Source organism: Puma concolor, chromosome C1, assembly GCF_028749965.1.
Source record: "Puma concolor isolate L17-30 chromosome C1, mPumCon1.1.hap2, whole genome shotgun sequence".
Lineage (NCBI taxonomy): Eukaryota > Metazoa > Chordata > Mammalia > Carnivora > Felidae > Puma > Puma concolor.
Window position 1 is genome coordinate 204,737,603 of NC_141674.1, and position 27,895 is coordinate 204,765,497.

At 51.6% G+C, this 27,895-nt stretch overlaps 2 protein-coding genes and 1 pseudogene across 4 annotated transcripts; 2 read left to right on the forward strand and 1 right to left on the reverse strand.

Annotated features, from left to right (window-relative positions):
* The first annotated feature begins 16 nt into the window (after positions 1-16).
* On the forward strand, positions 17-3,489 carry STK16 (serine/threonine kinase 16). 2 transcript variants are annotated; one of them, XM_025932364.2, is made up of 8 exons: positions 17-64; positions 421-610; positions 1,200-1,419; positions 1,684-1,817; positions 1,988-2,108; positions 2,235-2,330; positions 2,756-2,877; positions 2,993-3,489. In XM_025932364.2, the coding sequence occupies exons 2-8, from the start codon at positions 525-527 to the stop codon at positions 3,129-3,131; spliced, it is 918 nt and encodes a 305-aa protein (XP_025788149.1). In that variant the 5' UTR covers positions 17-64; positions 421-524; the 3' UTR covers positions 3,132-3,489. The 2 variants fall into 2 exon arrangements, with proteins under 2 accessions (XP_025788149.1, XP_025788141.1); XM_025932356.2 differs by lacking the exon at positions 17-64 and adding an exon at positions 79-219.
* A 1,447-nt stretch (positions 3,490-4,936) lies between these two features.
* On the reverse strand, positions 4,937-8,819 carry TUBA4A (tubulin alpha 4a). The gene is made up of 4 exons (XM_025935396.2): positions 8,704-8,819; positions 6,680-6,902; positions 6,218-6,366; positions 4,937-5,981 (listed from the first exon to the last, which is right to left on the reverse strand). The coding sequence occupies exons 1-4, from the start codon at positions 8,704-8,706 to the stop codon at positions 5,010-5,012; spliced, it is 1,347 nt and encodes a 448-aa protein (XP_025791181.1). The 5' UTR covers positions 8,707-8,819; the 3' UTR covers positions 4,937-5,009.
* An 11,246-nt stretch (positions 8,820-20,065) lies between these two features.
* Positions 20,066-22,734, forward strand: LOC112867144 (tubulin alpha-1B chain-like; annotated as a pseudogene). The gene is made up of 3 exons (XR_015255573.1): positions 20,066-20,463; positions 20,802-20,951; positions 21,707-22,734. The product of XR_015255573.1 is annotated as a tubulin alpha-1B chain-like (transcript).
* The last annotated feature ends 5,161 nt before the right edge of the window (positions 22,735-27,895 follow it).

The following is a 27,895-nucleotide window of genomic DNA, read 5'->3' on the forward strand; positions in this document are numbered from 1 at the left end:
CGGCGCGGAATGATGACGTACTCACTTCTTCCGGTCTTCCGCTTCTCTCTCCAGCCCGAGCCAGGTCAGTGGGGATCCGGGGCTGACTCTCCCCGGGCTCTGTGCGCCGAGGCCGGGGGTGGGCCATTCTGGAGATGGGCTGGGGCCTCGCACCCCCCGGAACTACCCTCTGCCCTGCCGTGGCGGCCCAATGGCCGTGGGAGCGGGGGCCTCTTCAAGGTGGGCTGGGGTTGGAAGAAGCGGCCTGGTAGTCGCTGTGTGGCCGGAGGCTTTAAAGCACCTGACTCCAACCTTCTTGGAGTTGGCGTCGCCAGGGCCCGTTTTCTCTACGTTCCGGGACCTGGGCCCCAGCTCTCCTGGTACTTCAGGGGTCGTCTGGATTGTCCCTGACCCACGACTCTGCCGTTTTTTTCCTTCCAGCATGATCCGCTGGGCCCCCAGAGCATCCCCTGGAAGAGCCCACTCAACCTGGACGAAGCCTTCGGCAGCCTCAGACCGCCCTTGAGGAGGATGACTGAGACACTATGGGCCACGCGCTGTGTGTCTGCTCTCGGGGAACTGTCATCATTGACAACAAGCGCTACCTCTTCATCCAGAAACTGGGGGAGGGGTGAGTGTTTGGAAATCACTTAGCTAGTAGTCCCCAGCGTTATGGCGACTGAAGGACAGCAGTCTGCACAAGATAGGGGCATAGAAGTATCCTCTTAACATATCCTTTAGCTCACCTGTCACAGCCTAGCGATACGGTAGTCAAAACAGTGGATTCTGGAGCCAGGCCTCCTGGATCCGCCTTGTGTGACCTTGAAAACCCATGGTTTCTTCATCTCCTTAATGGAGATAATTTTTTTTTTTTTTTTGTCACTGATGGAGTTGTAAGAATTAAATGAGATAATGCATATAAAACATCTCACCCAGTGACTGGTTCACAGCACTTGATAAATGTTGCGTGTTACTCATTTAATATTTATGGAGCGTTTGTCATGTGCAGAGCACTGCCTTATGATCAAAGCACCGCAGAGATTACTGTGTTCCTGCTCTTGAGCCCAAAGTGTAAAATCGTCACACTCCTCTTGAAGCCACATCTTGGGAGGGTTTTTGCCAACCGGGAAAGATACCCCCCCCCCCACCTCTTCCCTCCAGGGAATCCCTAGCAGTATGGGAGATGACCGTGGTCCTTCACTGACCCCTTTGGCCCACAGTGGGTTCAGCTATGTGGACCTAGTGGAGGGGTTACATGATGGACACTTCTACGCCCTGAAGCGGATCCTGTGTCACGAGCAGCAGGATCGGGAGGAGGCCCAACGAGAAGCAGACATGCATCGCCTCTTCCATCACCCCAACATCCTTCGCCTTGTGGCTTATTGTCTGAGAGAGCGGGGCACCAAACATGAAGCCTGGCTGCTGCTACCCTTCTTCAAGGTCAGAAAGTCTCCTGGCAGTGGAGGGGCTTGCAACAAAGCCATCTACCAAGGGCTGTGTGAGTAGTCAAGCATGTTAGGAAGCAGACGTCATGTCCTGGGTTTGACCACTTCAGATTTGGGGTTTAGAGGAACCCAGGTGGGAATGTGAGGTGTATAGTGCGTGCAGTGAAAGAGTTGATAGGCTGTGACACAGGGAAGGGATCAGGGTCCGGGATCAGAGGCTCAGAAAACATCTCCAACTGTGGGAAAACTTGTGTTGCAGAGGGGTACGCTGTGGAATGAGATAGAAAGGCTGAAGGACAAAGGCAACTTCTTGACTGAAGATCAAATCCTTCAGCTGCTGCTCGGTATCTGCAGAGGCCTTGAGGCCATTCATGCCAGAGGTTATGCCCACAGGTCAGTGGGAGGGCCGTGCGTATTTACGGGGCAGAAAGGAAGAGCCTCACCAAGAGGATCAAGAGGTCTCTGCTCTCCTCCCAAGGAACAATCCCCATGATTCTTTTGCCCTCAGGGATTCCAGCCTCCCTGTCCAGGGATGCTCATGGGCCATTTCTACTTCCCTACAGGGACCTGAAGCCTACCAATATCTTGCTTGGAGATGAGGGGCAACCGGTTTTAATGGACTTGGGCTCCATGAATCAAGCTTGCATCCATGTGGAGGGCTCCCGCCAGGCTCTGGCCCTGCAGGTAACAGAGCGTCTGGCTCCTTTGCCCTCCTGTTCCCCATCCGCAACTTCTTTCGGTGTGTGCCCCAATTTGGTCACATGACTATGACCTGTGCCCCACTTTTGAGTTGTGGGGCCACTGTTCCAGGACTGGGCAGCCCAGAGATGCACCATCTCCTACCGGGCCCCGGAGCTCTTCTCTGTGCAGAGCCACTGTGTCATCGATGAGCGGACCGATGTCTGGGTGAGGAACACGTGGGCGGGAGTATGGCGGGGAGAGGAATGCTACTCTGTACCTGCTGTGAAGTAGAGAGGCAGGTCTTTGTTTTCGAGTGCATGGGGCCCTAGGAACTGCATGTGTCCCCATCCCCCTCGACTTCCTTCCTGGGAGCTGTCACTGACACTGTACTCAGTTGCTCAGGAAGTGGTATAATCCCGCTCTTTGAACAGAGTGAGTACAGCTAAATGTCAGGCCTGAAGGCAGTGGCTAAACGAGGGGTACAGAAGCCTCCAGCTACCTGGTGATTTCTCTGGACCCTGGTTTGGTGTCATGTGGCTGAGGTCAGCATAATCTTTTTAGCTTATGCAGTCACATTTCACTACAGAATTAAGAGGAGAGGTATCCCCCCCCATTGGTCCCCTGTCAAAGAATAACCAAGTTGTGCTCAGTCCCTAGGCTGTGTGCTATATGCCATGATGTTTGGGGAGGGCCCATATGACATGGTGTTCCAGAAGGGTGACAGTGTGGCCCTTGCCGTGCAGAACCAACTAAGCATCCCGCACAGTCCCAGGTAAGCAATAAAAGGGCCACCAAACATTTCAGACTGCTCCCAGACATTAGTGGAGTTGGAACCTTCGCACAGGGAACGAGGACTGTCTGGTCACCCTGTCCGCCTCCTTCCACAGGCATTCTTCAGCACTGCGGCAGCTCTTGGCCTCCATGATGACTGTAGACCCCCAGCAGCGTCCTCCCATTCATCTCCTTCTCAGTCAGCTGGAGGCACTGCAACCCCCGGCTTTGGGCCAGCACACCACCCAAATCTGAACAAACCAGTGGCCATGTTGAGGTGGCCCCCGGGCCTTGGAAGGAGGATCCCATCCCCTTATTAGAATCTCCATGTGTTCTCTCCAGGACTGCTGTCTTGCAGTTGGGGGCAGGTGGGTGGGGACAGTCAACTCAGTCTTCTGTCTCTGCTTCTGCTCGCTTATCTCAAAGAGCAACAACTGAACAGGGGGACAGATTGAGTTGCGGTGGACAGGGTTGGGGAATGGGGAAAGGGAAACTGATAGAATCGAGACAGGTTCTGAGCAGGACTGCTGAGCTTACATCATGGTCTGCCTCCACATCTGGGAGCAAGAGAATGTATAAAAAGAAGAATAAAGTGAAAGCAGCTTGGTGTGGATCTTAGTCTCATTGTTCCTGGAGTGAGAAGAGGTGCCAGGGGCCCAAGGTCTGGCTGCCGTTTCCAAGGGAACAGACTGGGAAGAGACACTGGTGTAGTGAAGGGTGGTGGGACTTCGTCATTCCACGTGAGGAGGCAGGTATCCTTACCTTACATCTGGCTAGCCAGGAGCGGGCAGTTCTCCGAGCTTGCCTTGGTCAAACACTTAAAGCTGTTCTGGATTGAGCTGGCCTCTGTGCTAAGAACTGGGACCAGGGCTCCCTAGAAGCACACTCAATTCTTTCCTTCATTCCCAGGAGTGGGTAGCTGACTCAAAGCAGCCCAGCCGGTTTGCCAGGCAAGGGCTCCTGGGTGGAGACACCTGAGGAAGCTTTGGGACAACAACATAACAGGTCTCCCAGCCTCAGCCTGGGGGCAAGGGGAGTGGAGGTGGCAGCCTTGTGGCCCACAGTTTCTCCCAGATGGTTCTAGCTCACACATGGTTAATGATTAATGAGGCCACTTGGTGTGGCAGTATCCAGCTGCCACTTCCTGTCTACTCTGCTGAGTAAACAGGGGCCCTGCCTTTGCTAGGCTGAACTGTTCCCTAGGGAAGGGCACTGCGTCCCTGAATCACCAGGGAGGGGAAGGCAAGGGCAGGGCTGGCATCTCCTGCTCCTGAGATCGAAGCTTCTTTTCTCCCTCCCCCCCATGCTCACCCCCATGTGCTGACGTCGATGTGGGTCCTGGGGTGCCTATTAGCAATGCTGGAATTTTCTCCAGGGCCCTGGCAGGAAGCTCCCCCCAGCTAGCATAGAGGCTGAGGCCAGAAAGAGAGCACAAACAGAGAAGAGATGACCTGACTTTTAATGGCACAGCCCTAGGCCCCAGCAATGCAGCAAGAGAGACACTCAGCTGTGCAAAGCTGCTCGGAGGTGCAGTGACACAACTCAAGGAGATCGCCCTTGTCCCCTCCCATCCCCCAAGCTTATGACTAGGCTCCGTGCCCAGGAATTGTGGGCCAGCCCAGCCCCGCTCCCAAGCCCTCATCACGCACAGAGGTGCCCGGGCCAAGCTTCCAGAGTCAGTGAATGCAGAAGCAGCAGGAAGAATAGGGTAGCAGTCTAACTCAAATACAGAAACTGCTGGACTTAAACTTCTACTTGGAAAGGAAGTGAGAACTCGTATCTTTTCAACAGCTTGTGGCTGGACAGACAGGTCCGGGATTCAGTCCTCCTTTCCTCTCTACTCTCCTGGGCGCCCCTGGGATCTTACATCAAGGTCCCTGAGGTCACGTTTCCTGGGCCTGGCAAGGACCCCTTGGCAGATCTCACCTTCAGCCATGGAAGGGAAAGGGGTCATGGGCAGCAAAGAATGAGGGCGGCAGCAGAAGCAGTGAAGCAGTGGCAGCGGCAGCAGCACAGAGAGGAAGGCAGCAGAAGCTCAAGCACTCACAGAGGGGACAAGAAACCGTGCAAGGAGACTGTTTATTTCGAAAGGATTTTGCAATAAACATAGTGAATGGGCTCCAGGCAGCTGTTCTATTCTTCTCCCTCATCCTCGTCCTCATAGGAGTCGATGCCCACCTCCTCGTAATCCTTCTCCAGGGCAGCCATATCCTCCCGGGCCTCAGAGAACTCCCCCTCCTCCATGCCCTCGCCCACGTACCAGTGCACAAAGGCCCTCTTGGCATACATCAGGTCGAACTTGTGGTCCAGGCGGGCCCAGGCCTCGGCGATGGCGGTCGTGTTGCTCAGCATGCACACGGCGCGCTGCACCTTGGCCAGGTCACCCCCGGGCACCACGGTGGGTGGCTGGTAGTTGATACCAACCTTGAAGCCCGTGGGGCACCAGTCCACGAACTGAATGCTGCGCTTGGTCTTGATGGCGGCGATGGCGGCGTTGACGTCCTTGGGCACCACGTCTCCGCGGTACAGCAGGCAGCAGGCCATGTACTTGCCGTGACGGGGATCGCACTTCACCATCTGGTTGGCAGGCTCGAAGCAGGCATTGGTGATCTCTGCCACGGACAGCTGCTCGTGGTAGGCCTTCTCTGCAGAGATGACCGGCGCATAGGTGGCCAGGGGGAAGTGGATGCGAGGGTAGGGCACCAGGTTGGTCTGGAACTCCGTCAGGTCCACGTTGAGGGCCCCGTCGAAGCGCAGGGAAGCCGTGATGGACGAGACGATCTGGCTGATGAGCCGGTTGAGGTTGGTGTAGGTGGGGCGCTCGATGTCCAGGTTGCGGCGGCAGATGTCATAGATGGCCTCGTTGTCCACCATGAAGGCACAGTCCGAGTGCTCCAGGGTGGTGTGGGTGGTCAGGATGGAGTTGTAGGGCTCCACCACGGCCGTGGACACCTGGGGGGCGGGGTAGATGGAGAACTCCAGCTTGGATTTCTTGCCGTAGTCAACCGAGAGCCGCTCCATCAGGAGTGAGGTGAAGCCCGAGCCGGTGCCCCCTCCGAAGCTGTGGAACACCAGGAAGCCCTGAAGTCCTGTGCACTGGTCAGACTGAAAGGCAGGAAAGAGAAACAGCAATGTAGGTGGGCGAGGGGCCTGAGAAACTCTACCTTCTGGCTCCACAAAAGCCTAAAATCTCTCAGGAGTCAGGGCAGAGACCCAGAGTCTGGAACATGCTCAGGAACACATACAATTAGAGACGACCCCCTGAAATGGATCCTGAAAAAAGACGTTCCTGACCATTAGCATCGTCTGAAAGCTCCCTCCCTTCCATCCCAAATTCTCACCAGCTTGCGGATCCGGTCCAGTACGGGGTCAATGATCTCCTTGCCAATGGTATAGTGACCACGGGCATAGTTGTTGGCGGCATCCTCCTTCCCAGTGATGAGCTGCTCTGGGTGGAAGAGCTGCCGGTATGGGCCATTTCGGATCTCATCTGGAAGGGCACAAACACATCGTTAGGGCACAAACCACAAGGCTGTGCTCAGCAGGGACCTCCCTCCCCCAGCGTGGTAGCTGCGGTCAGATGTATGGAAAAGCTCATCCTTCTGTAAGCCTGTGATACCAGCCTGTGAGAGAAACCCACACCCACCACCCAGCCTGGCCTGCAATCAGCCCGCCTTCTTCAGCTTCAAAGATGGCACAAAGAGTTTGCAGCGCCAGGAAAGCCAGGTCTAGACACCATCTCGCCAGAGAGAAGCTTAGAGTCCCTCTCTGCTCCCCTCAATTCCACCCCATCTTCCTCTCACCAATCACAGTGGGCTCCAGATCCACAAACACTGCCCGTGGCACATGCTTTCCAGCACCGGTTTCACAGAAGAAGGTGGTAAAGGAGTCGTCCCCTCCACCGATGGTCTTATCACTGGGCATCTGCCCATCAGGCTGAATCCCATGTTCCAGGCAGTAGAGCTCCCAACAGGCATTGCCCATCTGGACACCTGCTTGCCCCACATGAACTGAGATGCATTCACGCTGAGGTATAAAGAGAGGGAACACAGCATAAGCCCCACATCTACAGCCCTCACCTCATGAGCCTCTCTCCCACCCTATCACCTACCAGCCAGGATGCTTCGGTTGGCCAAAGTGGACGCCTGGGGCTGGGCAGAGGTGGGAAGAGGCTGGCAGCCTGCCCAGGCTGCCCCACATAGGACTTAACAACTGGAGGCACCCAGTAGGGCAAACCAATCCCTTCAGTCTACTTCCCTGTGAGGACCTTGTCAAGTAAGAGCTGTGGCTCCACATGACCCTGCCACACTCAGAAGACACTCAGGGAGGACAGAGAGGGTAAGTGCACATGAAAAGCAGGCAGATACTGCAATGACTCTGAGACAAGGACAAGCGACTTTTCAGCCATTTTCAGATTTATACTCCCAAAGCTACCTTTCTCAAGAGCCTGAGAAAGGACAGGTTTTCCAGGGCCATGAGTTTATAGCTAGAAGCCCCCCAACTTGACTAATTCTTTGAGGATGAGCAGCTGGAATTTCATATAACCCTCTCCCCCTTTCTTTCCTGTGGGCTGCAGAGGTGTCTCAGCCCTGGAGTCTGGCATCAACTGACCACACTGACCATCAGGGTGTCCTCTCCAACACCTTTAAATCCCATCTGGCTCTGGAGATCAATCCCAGCTGGCTCCTCTCCCCACCTCCACCCCCACACTCTGGGTGTCTTCACCACCTTCACCCACCGCGCAGCCCTCACGGAAATAGCAGAGGGTGCAGATGGCAGGCGCGGGCAAAAAGGGTTGTGGGCACTGGGGCACCGGCTGCCTTAGGCTCATCCCTGCCAGTCTGAAATTAACCCCTAAAGAGCCAAAGTGGTGCGGCGCAGAGCCCGCGCAGCCTCCCTTCCCAACACCGAAATGGCGGGGTGACGGTTTCCAAACACCCAGAAAAGGAAGCGGAACCTGCGGTGAGGCCCCAGAGGTAACCCGCCTTGCCCTGCGCAGGGTGAGCGCCATCCTGCACCCCCGGTCCCGCAATCGCCCCTCCTTCTAGATTCTTTCCAGTTACATCCCAGCCGAAAGCGAAGATTGGATTTCGGCCCCCGTTCCCGGGCTATAAATACCACCCCCCTACACACACCTCTTTCCCCTCCCCCCAACCTGGCCTGGGCCCGCGCTCTCGCTCAGCGCCAGCTGTCTCTGCCCGTCCGTTCACTGGGCTCGGGCAGGAGAGGGGCCGACTCGCCTCATGAGGCTGAACCCCATTCCTGCCACCCCTCCTGGCTCAGAAGCGGGGTGCTGAGTCACGGGGGGGGGGAGGGCTGTGGGTAGGAGGGATGCACACACAGTCGGAGGAAAAGGGGATGCTGAACCAAGTAATCTGACCCCCTACCACCTTCTTGTGCTAAGCACGTGTTCGCTCAGTTCCGGGGAGCGGGGGTCGCGGTGGGGGGAGGCCAGGGGCGGAGGGCAGCCCTGGGGGTCTCTCTCATCCGCGGAAAGGACGGGGAGCGGGACTGCGACTCCCCCCAGGAGGGTTAGGGCACAAATGCTTGGTGGAGCAGGAGGCGATTTCCAGAAGGGCTCCTCTCAGCCTCTCGGCTAGCGAAGAATCCCACTCCACTCCACCCCTCTTCCCCAGCCTCCAAAAGTGGACAGAACGACTCGGTCAAAGTCACCAAGACAGTGGGGGTGGGGGAATGCACAAACCCTCGCACCTCCTCGAGCCCCGGAACGCCGGATGGAGGGTCCGGAGCATTCCGGGAGGGAGGGCCCCCAAGGAGGAGAAGGGCAATAAGGGGACTGGCGCGATCCCGGCGGGGCCGCACTCACCATGGTGAGTCCGGGCGGTGGGTCTCACGTAGAGTCCGGGTGACGGGTCTCGGTGAGAACTGCGCTAGCTGCAGTGCCGCACCGCTCTTATAGGCGGGGGGCGGGGCCCGCGCACTGCGCTCACCCACTAGGGCTGTGCGGCCCGGAGGCCACGCCCCCGAAGGGTAGGCGGCCTCGAGGGGTGGGGCCAGGGAGGGTCCCCTCCCCCTTCCCGGTCTTGGTCTCACCTGTCTCGCATGGGCTAGGAGTGGCGACCCGGGCTTTAACCCTTCGCTCCAGGTCTTGAGCCGACACTCTGGGCTCCGGATCTCCGCTGCAGGGACGCAGGGCATGGTGCCAGGGCGCATCTCGCCAGCACCTGAGTCATGCGGGCGCCCATCGCCCAGGTGTCCTGACTTAGGCCGGGTGCTGTACAGGCTGCCCTTGCGAGGTGGCTGCAGCCAGACTTCGCCCGTGCCCTCCCGGCCCCGCCTCCCCGGAGGCTCCGGCCAGTCCCGGGGGAACCCTTTGCAGCTGCACACGGCCTGCTGGTCCTCGGCCTGGACGGCTGGCCTTCGCCAACGCCCGTGGGCGGCCGAGGACCAAGAGCTGCACAGCCTGAGCCCCAGGGTGCGGATCCCTTAGAGTACCCCACGGAGCCAACCCCCGCAGCCTGCCTGCGAGGGCCGACCCCAGGAATCTGCCGCGGCTCGCCGGCTGGCCGCCGGTCTGTGGCCCCGTCATCAGCGCCGTCACTATTAGTGAGCCCTCGCCACCGCCACCTGCCCGCTTCCCTGCGGCCAGAACCGCCGGAGCTCTGGACTCTGGACGGAAGCCTCCAGGACGTGGATTCCTGTCCTGACTGCCCTGTGTGACCTTGGGCACGTGACCTCACCTCACCGAGTCCTTGGGTATTCATCGGCGAAAAGGGGACGCTGATTCCGCACTGACGGCGTTATTGTGAGGAATCAAAATGTTTGTTGACTCTGAAGAGGAAAAAAGGATTTTGATATCGCGCCTGATTTCGACTTTCCCATCTTCTCCTGTTCCTAGGCCATGGCCAGGATCTGTGACCTGCGTCGTAATGCCTTTAACGCTCAGGCAGAGGCCTCCACGGAAGCTATTCCTTCTTCCCCCATTCCATCCCCATTTCTTGCGGGAATGGGCTTTGCGATCTACTTCTGCTTTCCCTTACACGCCATACATTCTCTAGCTGTCTCCCTTCACTGGGGAAATCATCAGGAAATGTCCCTTGTGCCCATTGGAATGTCCAGAAGGAACCTGCCTCTCAGGCTAGTCGTTTGGAAGAGGTTGACCTGCCTCACCTACCACAGTGTTTCCTTAGGGCCAGAGCTGTCTGACGGGACAGCACAGCAGGATGAAAAACTAGCAATGGCAACTTCCTACCTACAAAATAGCTAATTGGCACCTTACTTAGGAAAAGCATGGAAGGGAACACAGTGAAGTATGACCAGGTCTCTTTTCCCAATAGACTTGCCACCAAGACTCATTCATAAAAGTGAAAAGTGGCAAGGGCATATAGTGAGGCTGCTTTGAGAAACCGGCTCATTGTCTCTACGGAGACCCTTGGTGATAACAGAACGTATGGTCTCCTTCAGACCTTCCCTGACCCTCCTTTTCTCTTGTGCACCCCCACCCCAGCAGAGTGAGTATTGTAAAAGACCTGAGCTCTCTTAAGCAACACCCTAAACTTCTTTGACCTTCACGTTCAGGTTCTTCCTTTGTGAAACAGGGATAACAACTTCAGATCGTGAGGACCGACCAGATGAATTTAGGGATGTGTACATACACAGCAAAGTGCAGTGGAAACAGCTGTCTGGATTCTTAGAGCATCTTATTCATTTACTTTAGTGCGCATAGCATATCATGCTGCAGTTATTTGTGTACATGTCTGTCTTCCAGGTTGTAAACTCATTCCAGGTAAGGATTGTATCTTCTTTATTCATCTTTGTGTCCCTGGTTCCTAGGATGTCATGGGGGTAAGCATTTGTTAAATGTGTGTCAGAGGAGTTGCTTCACTTCAGAGATGGGAGTGAAACTAGGGTAGAATTCTTAAGAAGCCAGAAGTTTCAAACTGGCAGTCTGGAGGCCAAGTTCCCTCTCAGAATTGTTTTGTCTGGTCCTCATGGTGTTAATCCACGTAGCATTTAGAATATGAGAAAAATCAGGAATTGTCTTTGTGTTGGAGCATCCCCAAGACCATCCCCATGTCAGGAGATTTACTAGAAGGACTCACAGGACTCAGGACATCAAGTTGTACTCCCAGCTAAGGTCAACGGCAGTGACGTAGGAAGGCTACACAGCTGGATTAGGAGGGGAAAAGACACAAGTGGAATCTGAAGGAACCTATACCCTCTCCCTCCCAGGAGGGCTCACGCAGCATGCTCTTTCTCCAAGATGAAAACGGAGCAACATTTTCCTGCAGTGTTTCTGCCCAAGGAAGCCTGTTAGAGACTCAGCAATCAAGGTTTATGGTGAGGGCTGGTCACAGAGACGCCTCTGCTTTGCACATACCAAAATTCCAGACTCCTAGAAGGAAAGCAGTTGTTCAGTATCAGCCATGTTCTTTACACACTGTCTAGGCTCAGCGAACCATCCTGATCAGTTCATCATCGACTGGGAGCACTATAAAGAGCCAAGTTCCCAGACACCAGCCAAAGCCAAGTTTACAAGTTACTTATTTGTTTATTACTTACTTACTTACTGGGGCAGGGAGTGTGCAGAGAGAGAGAGGGAAAGCAAGAATCCCAAGCAGGCTCCTTGCTGATGCAGGGCTCGAACTCATGAACCGTGAAATCATGACCTGATGACCTGAGCCAAAATTGAGAGTAGGAGGCTTAACCCACTGAGCCACTCAGATGCTCCACAAGCAGACCTTGCTAAGGAGCAGTCTCAACCTGCTGTGTTAACTCTTTCTGCACAGTCATATAAAAATCCAGATGTCTAGCTTATCTTGAAAAGAATTGGAAGATCTGGCTGTATCAGGCCTGCATTCCTATATAGCAACTGAGATAGGCAGAATAATAGTCCCCCAAAGATGTCCACATTGTAATACCTGGAACCTGTGACTATATTACCTTATGTAGCAAAGGACTGCAAATGTGATTAAGGTAAAGATCTTGAGATTATTCTAGATTTTCTGGGTGGGCCCAATATAATCACAAAGATCTTAAAATTTTTTTTTTAATGTTTATTCATTTTTGAGAGACAGAGAGAGGCAGAGAATGAGTGGGGGAGGGGCAGAGAGAGAGAGGGAGAGATAGAATCAGAGGCAGGCTCCAGAACTGAGCTGTCAGCACAGAGCCCCGTGCAGGGCTTGAACTCACAGACTGTGACATCATGACCTGAGCTGAAGTCAGACACTTAACCAACTGAGCCACCCAGACTCCCTGTCACAAAGCTCTTTATAAGTTGAAGATGGGGGGGGGGGGGGGCGGGGGCTCAGAGTCAGGGAAGGAGAGGTCAGGATCAGAGGTCAAAGTGATGTGATTATTGGCTTTCAAGATGGAAAGAAGCCATGAGTCAAGGAATATGGGCAGCCTCTAGAACAAGGAAAAAGCAAGGAACAGATTCTCCTCTAGAATCTTTAGAAGGAGGGCAACTCTGCCAACACATTTTTATACCTAAATAGGTTCTGGTATTAATTCCAGTGGGGGTGGGGATGGGGAGGGCTTTCCCATACAGCACCAAACAATTCTCAGACACCAGCAGGGTGCCTTAAGAATTCAACTCATTCTGGCACCATCTACCCAGAGATAGCATCAGATTCTACATGTAGAGGGTTTGGTCCTACACGACTGCACCTCCAGCACCCTTGTTGTTAGCTGGGCTTCTGACCCACTGGCTATAAATTAGAGGTTTCCATGAGCTCCTCTTGGGTTCAATTAATTTTCTAGAATGGCTAACAGAGCTTAGAGAGACATTTCACTTACTGTATCATTCGTCTGTTATAAAAGGATATAAATCAGGAATGGCCAAATGAAGGAGATGCATAAGGCAAGGTATGGGGAAAAGACCAGGAGTTTCCATGCCCTTTCCAGGCATGCCACTCTCCCAGGACTTCCATGTGTTCACCAACCTGGAAGCTCTCCAAACCCCATCCCTTTGGATTTGTATGGAGGCTTCATTACATAAGCATGGTTGATGGAATCATTGACCATTGGTGTTTGCACTCAATCTCCAGCCCCTCTCCCCTCTGGGGAGGTGGAAAGGGGACTGAAAGTTCCAACTCTTTAACAAGTGGTTGGATCCCTGGCAACCAGCCCCAAACCTTAGGTGCTTTCCCCAAAGTAGTCTCATTAGCATAGCAAAAGACACCTTTATCCCTCTGAACACTTAAGAAATTCCAAGGGTTTTAGGAGCTTTGAGTCAGGAATCCTAGACAAAGACCAAACATATATGAGGAATATATTTTGGTCATCTGAATAACCAAATATATATTTTTATAAATCACAATATTGCAATCCCCATAAGACCTATTTTGGACTTCTGATCTCCAGAACTGTAAGATAATACATTTGTATTATGTTAAGCTACTAAGTTTGTAGAAATTTGTTACAACAGCAGCAGGAAACAAGTAGGGCAACAAATGGAGCTGGGCGGGGCCACCTTCTTAGGATGGACAGCAAGCTGCTTCAAATCACCCAGTCCACCGTTTACCATCATATGCTCAACTGTAACATATTTATGTTACCCTGGCTCTTGTAGCAAGGAGTTTACAACCCCTGAGTAGGCCTTCTGGCTGGGAAAATGGAGAAGACAAGGCTGCCGGGAGAAATGTCCAAGGCATGTTAGTGGAATATAGATTCTGCTTCTGACTCTGTGTGTGTGTGTGTGTGTGTGTGTGTGTGTGCACGTTCATGCACGTGTGCACATGACTGTGAGTGTGTACGTATCTCCTGAATTAGGGCCATAATGTCTGGGTGGGTGTACAGGTAATAATCCGTATTACTAGATTGAAAACGTAGACATTCACATACATGTACAGAATCCAACAGATGATACCAGGCACTTCATTTTTCCAGTTGAATCACCGCTTTGTCCATCTACCCTACAAAGGTGTCCAGCAGGCCACTCTCTCTTTGGATCTCTCTTCCTCTTCCCCTGCCCATTGTTAGGCCCATCTTTTCTAACCCCTTCCCAGAGTCTCACCTCCATCTTGGAGCAGTGCAGCAAGGTCCTCAAAGTTTAAAATATCTCTGCCAATTCCATCTGGAAAAGATGGAACTGAGCCTTAGTGCACATCCTTCCATTTTCTTCACACTGGAGCATCTATTGGCTGCCCACAGCACAATCTTTCCAAAGGGGATATCTCCATGTCTTCTCTCCTTTTCACTGTCCACTGGTTCACGTGCTTTACTGAGATGTTCTTGCCAAAATCCCTAGTAACTTCCAACCGACCAAAGCCAAAGGTCATGTTTCTACATCTTTCTCAGCCTCTCACCAGCGTTCAAGACCGTGGATCCTTCCTTTCTCCTTGAAGCACTTTCTTCTTGGCTTCAGTGACGTGCCCCTCTCCTGGTTTTTCCCTGGCCTGTCCTTGATGGCCTCTGATGGCTTACCCCTAATGGGGGTTTCCCACAGCTCAGTCCCAGGCTGTCTCTTTTCTTCATTTGTTTTTCTTCCTGAAGGAGCAATTATTGAAGGTAGATGATGAGTATATGGGCTTTTATTATATTATCTCAACTTTCAGGTGTATTTGGGTGTCCTTAATAAAAAGTTACTGTAACATTTTAAGGCTATTGAAAAAGGAATAGAACTAGAGTATATACATTCCCAAACCATAGAGAAAGAATAGAATAGAAAGAAATACCACCCATGAGCTGATAATTCTCAAATTTATACATTCATTTCAGACTCTGAATTTCAGACTCAGGTGCTTATTTTATTTATTTATTTATTTATTTATTTGTTTGTTTGTTTATTTATTTATTTATTTTTTACATTACCACTTGAAAGCCTGTTAGACATCTCCAATGTAACTTACGTTGAATTTCAGACTCAGGTACTTATTTGTTTTATTTTATTATTATTTTTTTTTTACATTATCACTTGAAAGCCTGTTAGACATCTCCAACGGAACACATTCAAAGTAGAACTCTTGATGTCCTACCCTCACCCTGCTCCCTGCCAAACCTGCTTCTGTCCTAGGTTTTCAAGTCTTCTACCCACATGCTTAAGTTAAAAACCTAAATACTTGTTGAAGAAATTAAGATAGGGATTGCTTCTCATTTTATAACTCAGATACCTTAGTATAATTACAAATCTCAGTCTCTTCAGTCTGTTGTACCTAAGACCCTTTTCCCTGGCCTACCTTTAGGACAGTTTTCTTTCCAGAGTTGGTGACACTTATGTTGACTCTTGAGATGCCCAACTTTGAAAGCCAGTTGGGAAGTTGAAGTGCTCGACAAGAGAATTTGGGGCCCAGTGGGCGCTCTGGGCCCCAAATCCCTCCTTCTGGATAATAATTCCTGAGGTCTATGGCTTCACGGATCAACCCAGAGTAGGCAGAGCTTGCTTACATTTGCAGTGTTGGCTGGCTGCGTCTTCTCTCTGGGGATCTTGGCCTCTTAATTCCAGGTGGCAGAGAGAAGACTGCAGTCTACAGCCAAAACCAGAGTTAGCTATCTTGATATTGTGTCACTCCCTGGCATACGGTGGTGAGAAAGACTGAAAAAGCCCCCACCTCAAAATAACTCCCCCACCGTTTGCCACAGTGACTGAAATTTCACACTGGCAACTGCTTCGTGGATAAAGTTGCAAGACAAAATTCTTTAATTCGCGAAATCTGGCATTCCTATTCTTGGCCATGGTTGCTAATTGAAAGAATGACTGCAGAAACACAATGTGGTTTCCAGGCAGCATTAGAGTCCATTTGAGGTTAGTGGTCATACATTTGAAGTCTGGTTCTGGGTTTTTCTGCAGCCGCTGTTTAGCTGGGTCAGTACAGGCACAGAGTTGGTGAAGAACCAGGGTTGTGGTTTAGTCCAACGAGGATGCTGAAGCTGGGGGAGGTAAGGGAGCGCTCCTGACTAACTGTGGAATTTAAGATGGAAAGGAAGGCAATAAAGACACAGGAGGGGGATGAGGGACAGTGAAAACTCTGCCTTGTGGAAAGGGAAGAAGCACTGAGCCTGAGTCACAGATGAATTTTAATTCCACCACTAATTAACCCCCATGTGACCTTGGGCAAGAGGGAAGAGGCTTCGATTTCCTTTTCTTCATCAGGGGAATGGGCCCCCCCCCCCTTACCTCATAGAGCTGTGGAAGGACTCAAAGGAGATAAGGGGTGAAGCTACCTTAAGAGCCACAAAGCAGCATACAAAGGTGAGAGATTAGCATGTGTATTTCGTAAGTTCTGCCTGAGGCCATAGGGAGACTCCAGCGGGGGGGAAATGAGGCCAGGCAAGGCCTGCAGCAACTTGTCTGGAATAGGAAGAGAGCCTGACAAGCAGCCCTGAGCCCCCCGCTCCTCCTTTTGCTTTCCCTGGGGAGAACAACAGCATTTCTAGACTAAGCACTTAAAAAAGTTTGTCTTGTTTCATCCTTACAACACTACCTCTCCCCATTCTACAGATGGGAAAACTGAGGTGGAAGAAGATGTTAAATGCTAGAGATGGCCCTAAGACTGAGCTCTCCTTCTCTATGTCCTAAAACATTCCAAGTTTCCACCAGAAGGCCCTGCGGCTTGATCGCTGGCCCTAGGACTCATTATTTCTGGTTCAGTGCACTCTTTTTAGCCCCACCCACATTCCACTTCCTGCCTTCACCCACCCCAGGGGTGGCAGTGCTGCTAGAGCTCAGGGGGGTTGATTTCCTTATCCTGTGCCAGCCAGCTGAGCCACCAGGAAATGGGATTGTGTGACTGAGCAGCAGACACTGTGTACCCAGGGGCCTGGGTACCTGTGTGGGGTGACCAGCTGAACCCCTCCTCTGCTCACCCCCTCACCTTGCTGCCCTGTTTGAGCCCATGCCCAGCGCTTGGTAACCAAGTCAACGGACCTGCCCTCCTGGGGCCATTTGTAACATACCCCCTGAGAGCCGACCAGAGACCATAAAGAAGCCGATGGGTCTGGCGGTGGATCTCTCACAGACCCACATCTGCTTCCCATCAAGCAGCAGACAGACAGACAACCCTAGCCAGCCCCCAGCCAGGCAGCATGGTGAGCAGAGGTAGGGGGCTGGGCATGCAAGTGAGGGTCCTAGTGGACCCAGGTGGGTGATGTGAGGTTCCCTTGGGAGTCTAAGTGTTTGCCTGGCCGCAGTGTGGGGGCAGGTGAGGTGGAGAGAGGGAAAGAGACTTCCAGGTGTGAGTGTGGTCCCCCAGGTGTGTCGGTATGTGAGAGCACATGAAGGGTGGAGGACATGTCTCTAAGCCTCTCTTCAGGAGCTGGGCTGCTGCGGGGCTCCAAATTTAGGGGTAGGGAGTGTGGGGTAAGCAAGACTGGAGCAGAAAGTGTAGGCACTTTTCCAGAAACCTGAAGCATCACAGCAGATTCACTGTTGGCCTCTAATCCCACCTCGCAGCTCTTGGGACACATCCTCATGGCCCTGTTCATCTGATGCATCTGACCTGACCCCTCATTTCAGTAGAGAGAGTGAGGAGGAGGGGGGAAAGGGAGGGTGCTCCCACTTACGGAGAGCTGGCTGTACATGGGGCTTATTTGATATCTTTTGCCAGGGTCCCCAGCAGGAAGGGTAGAAGAAGAGTTAAGAGCATGGTTGGAGCCAAACTGTCCCCACTCTGAATGTTAGGGGTTTTGCTCATGACCTAGAGCTAGTCGCTTAACCTCCCCGAGAGTCAGTTTCCTTATGCGCAAAATGGCATAAAGATAGTACCTACCTACAGCGGTTGTTGTGCAAATTAAATGAGATAGTGTATGTTGAGCGCTTAGCACAGTGCCTGGCACATAATTAATGCTTAGCGTAGGGGGACTAAATGACATAATGAAAAGGCTGCCGAGTAAGAGGTCGTACTATTTTTACTTTCAAGGAAAGGGCTTAGAGCAGCTGAAGAGAAGTAACTTGTCTGAGCTCATAGAGGGAAGGGGGTTTGATGCAAAGTCTATGGGATTCCAGGGATTGAGTTCTTTGTCCCAAACCTGTTGCCCCACAGTAAGGGGCGTCGTTCCCCGCATCTCAAGTAAAGGTCAGAGTTGCCTTGCGTGGGCCAGCAGTCAAGGGAGCCAAGACGGTGTCTGACTTTGTAGACAGAGCCTGGGCAGGCTCAAAGTTGCAGCAGCCGGTGCTGGCCTTGCCAGGAGATTGGTAAACCCTGTCAGCACCTCCTCCTGGATGTGCGGATTTCTGTGAGTCCTGTGTCCCTAAATCCCTACATCCCAGCTTAATTCATTACCTTCTCTTACTAGACAGCAGGGATTGGAGGATGGGAGTTGGTAGGGGACCCAACATGTATGGCGCCCCCCCCTTATGTGTCATGCAATGAGCCAGCGACTTGTACGCGCATTCTTTCATTTAATCCCCATAGTAATTCTAGGAGGGGGCTCTTATTACTGTCCCAATTCATGAGATAGGGGGACACCCACAGAGAGGTGAAGCTTCTTGCTCAAGGCAAGTAGAGAAGTAGTGATGATGTTTGGATTAATCCCAGTCATCTTAAAAATCATCAAAAGTTAAATCATATTTAAAAAGTCAGAGAACGGGCACCTGGGTGGCTCAGTCGGTTAAATGTCCGACTTCGGCTCAGGTCATGATCTCATAGTTTGTGAATTTGAGCCCCGCGTCAGGCTCTGTGCTGACGGCTCAGCACCTGGAGTCTGCTTCAGATTCCGTGTCTCCCTCTCTCTCTGCCCCTCCCCTGCTCACGCTGTCTCTCTCTCTCTCAAAAATGAATTTTTTAAAAAGTCAGAGAAGTATTAAATTTATGGATAAAGCATCCTCCTTAAAAATTATGAAATATTCCAGATACTCAGGAAGGCAGAAAAAATAATAAATACCTGTAACCCGGCCTAAGAAATAGAATTTCTCTCCAAACTGCATTCACCTCCCTCTTCTACCAGAGAGAACCATTATTCCAAATTTAGTGTTAATATTTCCTCTTGCTTTCTTTATTTTTGTGTGTATTACAAAATATTACGAGAATATACAGCAAAGTGTACATTTATCTGTAAATGATGCACGGTATTGTTTTATGCATTAAAGGTTTTTATCAATAGTATCCGCTTGTATGATTCTTCCTTACTTTGCTTTTCTTTTCCGGTAAGAAATTTTTTGATAAGATTCTTTCTCCAAATTTTTCTCCAAAAGAGATGTGGCACATTAGGCTTCTACCAACAGTTTAAGGGTTCCCATTTCTCCACATCCTCCACATGGTTCGGCCTTAAAGCTTGGGTGAATCTGATGGATGTGCTCATTTTGGTTTTTTTGTTTTTGTTTTTGTTTTGTTTTGTTTTGTTTTTTTTTACAGAGAGAGACAGAGCATGAACGGGAGAGGGTCAGAGAGAGGGAGAGGGAGACACAGAATCCGAAACAGGCTCCAGGCTCCGAGCCGTCAGCACAGAGCCCGACGCGGGGCTCGAACTCATGGACCGCAAGATCATGACCTGAGCTGAAGTCGGCCGCCCAACCGACTGAGCCACCCAGGCGCCCCCTCATTTTGTTTTTAAGGCCTGTGGTAATTACTCCTCAAGCAGAGCATGAAGGTATACTCTGGTATCCCACCTGCCACACTGTTATGTATCTGTTAGTGTATGAAACTCTCCCTTCCCTGGACAGTGGGCTACTGAGGGCCAGTGTATTAGATGCCATGCGTCTCCAGTGTCAGCCCAGCGTCAGGAACATACTAGAGGCTCAAATGTTTGATGGAGTGAGAGGGTCAAACCTTCTTGATTCTCATGAGGCTCCCCAGGAAGGGCAGTGACCTTTTGGATTTCTGGGACCAAGCACCTTTTCCCAGTCCTGCTTTGGGGGCCAAGAGTTCTTTGACCACCAGCCTAGAATCATGTGGGAAAGATCTTTTCCCCAGCCCCACTCCACTCCAGAACTGCGCACACCCAAGAGAGGAAAGGACAGCACACCCCCTTCCGTTTCAGGACCACTTTTCCCTTCCTTGCTGGCCTTTCTAGCTGTAACACGATTCTAGAGTTCTTCCTGCTTTCAACACCTCCCCCTGGCCTCTGATCCCTGAAACCTCTGATCTTGTTTCTCTCACCAAGGGTCCTTAATTTCTTTCTGAACATGGGTGGATTGACTATCATGCTCTGCCAGACTCATCTGACCCCCCTCAACACTCCTCACGATGCTTAGTCACTGAGCAAGAAAGACTATATAATCTTGGAACTGCCCACATCTGCTTCCTTTGTGGGTTTTGGCCCCCGGCCCCCTGAGCCACTGCCTGTTGGTCCTCAAAGCCATCAGTAAAGGCTTAGACACGGGAGGTGGGGCAAGGAGAGCAGAGTCCAGGAACCTTTGTTCTCAGCCAGAGAACCACTCAAGAAAGGATTGCAGGTGGGAACTGTATCCAGGCATGGCAGGTTTCTCTCTGCTAGGAGTGTTCTCTGCCCTTTGCCCGTTCAGCGTGAGTGCATTTCAGTCCATGTGGGGGCAGGCTGGCGTGCAGATTGGCAATGCCTGCTGGGAGCTCTACTGCCTGGAGCATGGGATCCAACCAGATGGGCAGACGCCCAGTGACAAGACCATCGGTGGAGGGGCTGACTCCTTCGACGCCTTCTTTAGTGAAACTGGGGCTGGAAAGCACGTGCCCCAGGGAAGTGTTCGTGGATCTGGAGCCCACTGTGATTGGTGAGTGATGATCAGTCCCTGCCACATATGTCACCTTGTCCTGGGTACCACAGCGAGTCCTCCGAAACTGGAGCACTAGAATTTGTAGTTCCCAGCTGCAGCAGCCAATTAAACTACAGATCTGCTGCCACTCAGCTCCAGAGTCTCAAGGTTGCTCCACATCCCTCACATCCCTTTCCTTTTTATTGAAGAATACTAAAAGTCAAGGGCAATAGCAGCAGCCTGAATGGGGCTCCTCTAGGGTAGGCCTTGGGGCCTAGTGACCCGGCCCCTTCTGGGAACTTTGGGGAGCCAGGCTGCAAGGGAAGGAGGGGTGTCTAAAACTCTGCCCATTACAGACGAGGTTCAGATGGGCACATACCGCCAGCTCTTCCATCCAGAGCAGCTCATCACCGGCAAGGAAGACGCTGCCAATAGCTATGCCCGAGGTCACTAACATCACTGGAAAAGAGCTCATTGACCTGGTACCCGACCGAATTCGGAAGCCAGTGAGTGAAGGGCTTAGGGCTGGATTTCTGTAGTGAAGGGATCTGAACACCAGACAGGAAGAGGAGCTTCAGCCCTTGAGAGAGCTTCCTCCATGAGTTTTAAAGATGCAGGATCAGGACCAGTGAGGAGGGGCATTCCACTCTGATCAGGGGAAACAGGGTATAGGCTCCAGACTAAAGCCAGATGTCCTCTTTACCTCCTATGGCAACTGGTCCAGGCTGGGCAGAGTGGCCACCAAAGGCAAACATGTCCACGGGCTGCCTGGCCAAGCTATGGAGGTCCACGGGCGTTCCCAGAATATCACCTTGTATGGCAGGGATGTGGGCAGAAGGCCCTGTGAAAAACAGGGATCCAAATATTCCTGGCCCAAGGCTCTGAGAATGACTTTGGCCTCCACTGAGGATGGGGATCAGGTTCCTAGATTATTGATCTCAGTAAGGAAGCCCTCCAGAAACATGTGAAATTAAATCAGGGGTAAACAGGTATGAAGCTGGGCGGGGTTGGCAAGTTATGATCACAAAAGTGACTATGTCATGAGATTCAAGAGAGCTGTGTTCAGGCACCTCGGGAGGTTGTAGAAAGGAAGAAGAACAAGAGAGAGAGGGGGCCCTCCCTATGAGGATCTATTTTGTGCATTTGGAAAAGTCTTCCAAGGATTTAATGCATTTTGGGGGGGAATTTGAAACAACATGACTTGGCTCTTTCCTTTCCATCAGCTTCCTGGCCCACATTTCTCTTCCCCTTCCCCTTTCAGTCTGACCAGTGCACAGGACTTCAGGGCTTCCTGGTGTTCCACAGCTTCGGAGGGGGCACCGGCTCGGGCTTCACCTCACTCCTGATGGAGCGGCTCTCGGTTGACTACGGCAAGAAATCCAAGCTGGAGTTCTCCATCTACCCCGCCCCCCAGGTGTCCACGGCCGTGGTGGAGCCCTACAACTCCATCCTGACCACCCACACCACCCTGGAGCACTCGGACTGTGCCTTCATGGTGGACAACGAGGCCATCTATGACATCTGCCGCCGCAACCTGGACATCGAGCGCCCCACCTACACCAACCTCAACCGGCTCATCAGCCAGATCGTCTCGTCCATCACGGCTTCCCTGCGCTTCGACGGGGCCCTCAACGTGGACCTGACGGAGTTCCAGACCAACCTGGTGCCCTACCCTCGCATCCACTTCCCCCTGGCCACCTATGCGCCGGTCATCTCTGCAGAGAAGGCCTACCACGAGCAGCTGTCCGTGGCAGAGATCACCAATGCCTGCTTCGAGCCTGCCAACCAGATGGTGAAGTGCGATCCCCGTCACGGCAAGTACATGGCCTGCTGCCTGCTGTACCGCGGAGACGTGGTGCCCAAGGACGTCAACGCCGCCATCGCCGCCATCAAGACCAAACGCAGCATTCAGTTCGTGGACTGGTGCCCCACGGGCTTCAAGGTTGGTATCAACTACCAGCCACCCACCGTGGTGCCCGGGGGTGACCTGGCCAAGGTGCAGCGCGCCGTGTGCATGCTGAGCAACACGACCGCCATCGCCGAGGCCTGGGCCCGCCTGGACCACAAGTTCGACCTGATGTATGCCAAGAGGGCCTTTGTGCACTGGTACGTGGGCGAGGGCATGGAGGAGGGGGAGTTCTCTGAGGCCCGGGAGGATATGGCTGCCCTGGAGAAGGATTACGAGGAGGTGGGCATGATAGTGTTGAAGGGGAGGGAGGGGAAGAGGGGCACGAATACTAGGGGATTCCTGTGTGTCTGCCGTAATTAAAGGACCGTGGGCTTACTGTCGCACAAGGGTCTTTTTTCTCTCGGGGAAAAAAGAGAGAGGTAAGAAGGCTGGGATCTCTGCCTGCGTTCCCCAGAAAGCAGACCTGGTTCCAGATTTTAATAAAGAGGCAATTCCAGGAAGCAGATTGGGGGCCAAGGAGAGTAAAGCAGAGAAGGAGGCACAATTCATCCTAGAGAAGATGCAGCCGAATAAATGGCATCTCAGAATCATTCCTTGGGTGGGTGGGGCGGGGGGGCAGGAGAGGGGGTGTGGGTGGGGAAATTCATGCACCAGCTCCCTTCCTCCATTGGTCAAGCCTTCACCCCATCAAGCATGAACTCCCCTGCACTTGTGAGGTTGCACACACTTGGTCTGTAGCGTCACCAGGGAAACCCTGGTCAGGAGGTAATTGAAGTTGGTCCCAGGCACACAGGGCTGCAACCAGAGCCTGGTGAGACCAGGAGGGTCCGAAGTGGTGACTTAGAGGAGTCTGACACAGCTGGGGCTCACTAGGCCTCCCTGCATATCGAAGGTTTGTCTCTTTCAGGCAGGAGGTTTGGGTCCAGAAGATCCAGAAGGTGGCATTAAGGCCGAACAGTGGCATGGTGGCAGCAACAGTGGGGAAATGATTGTGTGTGTGTGTGTGTGTGTGTGTGTGTGTGTGTGTGTTGGCGGGGGGCAGAGGGGCTGACCTCCCTGTAATCTCCGTCAATACTCACCACTTTTTGATAACGACAAGTGACCTTTATTTCAATCCCATGCCTCGTGCTAGGCAAGCCCGCACTTCCAACCAGATGGCTGGCTGTAAAATCTTTATATATGGATTTTCTGTAGCCTCTGCTGGGCTAGAGGAATGATTGAACCATTGGAGGGATTGAAACTAGGGCAATCCCCACCCCCCATCCCCACCCCCACCCCCAAGAGATTCACTGCTTAGCATTGCCCTCAGCTCTGTCCTTCCTGCAGCCTCCCTTTCCCAGGATTGGATGCTGGGAAGGCAACTGAAAGATCAGTAGCCCCAGGAAACTGCTAGCAATCCTAGGGCTGGAGGAGCCAAGGGATGAGATGATGGTGTCAGAGCCTTGGAGCTGGGATGCCAGGTGGGAGCTAGAGCCACGGCAGGGCTGCCCAGAGGTGGCAGGAGGGACCAAGGAGGGAGGGACATTTGGACCAGAGCCATGGAGGAGACACAACCACTGCCTGGGGTGCCCCCTGATTTAGAGAGAGGGGGAGAAATACCCTGGCTTCTCCTTCCTCCCGCCCTCAATTTCTGGCTAGAAATCTCCCCCTGTCTGAAACTAGACAGGAGCTAGTTGGCAAGGGGGCCTGGGTCCAAGGGGGTGCAGCCTGTGAGGTACAGAGGAGGGCTGGGAAGGTCCTGGGAAGAAAGAGGCCTAAAGGGGTGTGTGTGTGTGTGTGTGTGTGTGTGTGTGTGTTTGTTAGTCGTGGTGGGAGTAATTTAATTCAGTGGGAGCACTTAGAAGCCCATTTTGGCTGAGGAGCTCAGCTATACCCTCAAATCCACTTTCTTTTTCTTTTTCTTTAAGTCCACTTTTTTCCCTAAAAGGGCTGACTTCAAATCTCTACCTGACTCCCGTGTCTTTCCTTCTCTCAGCTGGTTTCAAACCTGGGAAGAGAAGAGGGGTTATTTCGGGAGCCCTTCAAATCCCAAGAAACATTTGTCATTTATCGAGCACCTACCACGTACCAGACCCCGTACCCATATTACCTTGTTTAATACTGAGGTAAATACAGTTATATACACTGGACTGGATGCTTCATGAGAACAAGGCTTGTTCTATTCTCAGCACCCAGAATATTTCTGGGTGAACATATTAGGTGACATATGTGTTGAATTGATTTGCTAAGTGAATGTCTGTTTTACAGATGTGGAGACTAAGGCTCAGAGAGGTTATGGGACCTGCCCGAGGGTACTCAGCTGTAAATGGAGGAGTTGGGATTCGAATCCAGGTCAGCCTGGACAGAAGCTTATGCTGCTGTCCTCTCCTTCCTCGGGTGCCCTCCCCACTCCTCTCCACAGGAGTTCCAGGCACCTCCCCAGAAGCCACCTCTTCTGGGCCTGCCAGGCCTCTAATGCCCAGACAGTGACTCAGGCACCTCAAAGGCAAGGAGGGGGTGACGCTTGACACTCCCTTGCCCAGGCGCTGTGGTGGAGGGCATGGAGGGGGGAGCGGCAGAGACACAGCTTCTGGGACTGAACAAGGGCAGAAGCAACTTCGGAGCCAGGTTTGGGGGCTGTCGGTGCCATCTGGAAAGGGCCCCTGCTTCCAACATTTCGTAGGGTGTGAGGTGAGGGCTTGGGAGAAGCCAGAAGGATGTGAGGTGTTCACCAGCCAGGATTGCTGGGCATCCAGAGAAGCGGCCAGGCGCCCTTCTTGTCTGCTGTAGCAGCCCGCCCGCCCTGGGCAGCTGTGTGGCCGTCTCCTCTCAAACCCTGCAAGGCCTCCCAGCTAGTAACTCTGCTGGCAGGCACCGGCAGGCCTAGGTTGGACTGGGCGTGGGTGCGGGGAGGTGGCAACCCAGACCTCCATGGGGCAGCTGGGAGCGCCACCCAGGCTCCTGGGGACTCCCTCAGTACAGGGAATGCTTTCATCCCTGATGCTTCTAAAGGCAGGGTGCAATTACCTCCTGCAGGCAGACACAAAGACAGATTCCCAACTTGGATTCCACCCAACGCATTTATTCCTTCATCTCTGGTGTGTCAGGAATATGCCTGCCTCCAAAGCTGCTTTCTCACCATCCCCTCCTTTTGGAACGCCACCTCCCCCTGCTTGTCTCTGTGTTGCCATTCCTTCCAGCTTAGGTCACGGTCACCCAGAACCAGCCAGCCCTGGGAAGCTCCCCCTTCTCTAGATTCTCCCAGCACCTACTGTCTGTCTCTATCACTCATCTGGCACTTGGCATGGACTGCCTTGTATGGTGGCACCCAGCTTCTTGCCAATATCCTACTTCTCCTAGATTAAAAAAAAAATATGTGTATATTTGAACGGTTATTATGTGACCATGCTTCTAAATTGAAAAGGTTCAAAAAAGATTTACAAACAGCAACAATAGGGGCACCTGGGTGGCCCCTCCCCTGCTCGTGCTCTCTCTCTCTCTCCCTCAAGAATAAACATTAAAAAATAATAATCAACCAAACAAACAGCAAGAATAAGTCTCTAAGTGGAAATAAGTCCTCTTCTTTTGTCCCTCTTGACAGCCTCCGCTATTAACTTTTTTGTTAGTGTTTCCTTCCAGAGACATCTACATATATATATATATATATATATATATATATATATATATATATATTGTTTTTCATGTTTATTTATTTCTGAGAGAGAGAGTCAGAGTGAGTGGGGGAGGGCAGAAAGAGAGGGAGACACAGAATCTGAAGCAGGCTCCAGGCTCTGAGCTGTCAGCACAGAACCCTATGCAAGGCTTGAACCCACGAACCATGAGGTCATGACTTAGCCAAAGTCGGACACTCAACGGATTGAGCCACCCAGTCACCCCTATTAATGTGTATATAGTAGCCCCCCTTTATCCATGGGGGACATGCTTAAGACCCCAACGGATGCCTGAAACCATGGACAGTACCAGACCCCATATATATTATGTCTTTTGCTCTACATGCATCCCTATGATAAAGTTTAATTTAGAAATTAGGCACAGGAAGAGATTAAAAATAATAATAAAATAAAACACGTATAACAATATACTCTAATGAAAGTTATGTGAATATGGTCTCTTTCAAAATATCTTGTACTTAGCCTCCTTGTGATGATGTGAGATGATAAAATGCCTACAGGATGAGATAAAGTGAGGTGAATAGCGTAGGTATTATAACGTAGTGTTAGGCTAATTTTGACTTCTGATGATGTATCAGGAGGATCATCTGCTTCCAGACTGCAGTTGACCATGGGTAACTGAAACCACAGAAAGTGAAACCGTGGATAAGGGGGACTAACGTACGCACACTTAGACACGCTTTGTTTTACCCTTGTTTTTTCATTTAACAAAAAACCTGGAAGATGGCCCATTTCAGTACATACAGATATGCCTCATTCTTTTTGGTGACAACATAGTATTCACTGTATAGTGTACCATTGCTTATTTTTATTATTATTATTTTTAATGTTTATTTATTTTTGAGACAGAGGGAGAGACAGAGTGCAAGCAGGGGGAGGGGCAGAGAGAGAGGGAGACACAGAATCTGAAGCAGGCTCCAGGCTCTGAGCTGTCAGCACAGAGCCCGACGCGGGGCTTGAACCCATGAACCACGAGATCATAACCTGGGCCGAAGTCGGACACCTAACCGGCTGAGCCACCCAGGTGCCCCACCGTTGTTTATTTAACCAGTCTGCTATGAATGAGTATTTAGGTTGTTTCCAGTCCTTTGATTTGGAAACAAATGCTGGAACTCTTGAACATACTTCTTTGCACATATGTACAACCATAAATTCTTAGAATCAGAATTGCTGGGTCAAAAGCTATTCACCTTTAACTTTGATATGTGCCATATTGCTCTCCCACTACCATTGTACTAGCATGCCTATGTCCACAGCCTTGCCCATACAATGCACAACTTTTTGACCTTTGTCAATCATCTGATAAGTGAAACAAAGTATTTTATTGCAGCTTTCCTTTATAATTCTCTTGTTATGAATGAGATTGAGCACCTTTTCATATGTTTAAAAGCCAATGTTTTCTCTTCTGTGATCTGTCTTATCTGTGCCTTTTGCCCATTTAAAAAACTGCATTGTCTTTTCTCTGTGAACAAAGGAAATTAACCCTTTGTTTGCTAGATGTGTTCAACATAATTTCCCTCAGCTACCATTTGTCAATGTCCCAACTAGATTTTTATCTCGAGTACAAGGACTGCAACTCAAACCCCTTTGTATTCCTAATTCTTAATATAATATCACATACGCAGTAGGTGCTAGACAAATGTCTGCTGAGATAAGAGAAGTACGAAGAAAGATATGGTTGGAAGATTTTGGAGTGATTCCTTCCACCTATACTAACTAAGGTCAGTCAGGGCTCTCCTTGTAAACAGCAGAAATCAGCTCTGGCAAATTAAAAACAAGAAAAATGACTCCTCCCTGCTTCCCTCCCACAAACATAAAATGGAGAGATGCTGGGTAGCACACAAAATTAATACTAGGGCTTCCAGATGAG

What these genes read in the sequence shown, in the direction of transcription:
- STK16 (XM_025932364.2), top strand. Translation starts at nt 525, where the DNA reads ATGGGCCACGCGCTGTGTGTCTGCTCTCGGGGAACTGTCATCATTGAC. An exon ending in ATCCAGAAACTGGGGGAGGG is followed by an intron (nt 611 to 1,199) that starts GTGAGTGTTTGG and finishes TTTGGCCCACAG; the next exon opens with TGGGTTCAGCTATGTGGACC. An exon ending in GCCAGGCTCTGGCCCTGCAG is followed by an intron (nt 2,109 to 2,234) that starts GTAACAGAGCGT and finishes CCACTGTTCCAG; the next exon opens with GACTGGGCAGCCCAGAGATG.
- TUBA4A (XM_025935396.2), bottom strand. An exon ending in TCTGGAGCCCACTGTGATTG is followed by an intron (nt 6,367 to 6,679) that starts GTGAGAGGAAGA and finishes GTGCCCTTCCAG; the next exon opens with ATGAGATCCGAAATGGCCCA. An exon ending in TGGACCGGATCCGCAAGCTG is followed by an intron (nt 5,982 to 6,217) that starts GTGAGAATTTGG and finishes CCTGCCTTTCAG; the next exon opens with TCTGACCAGTGCACAGGACT.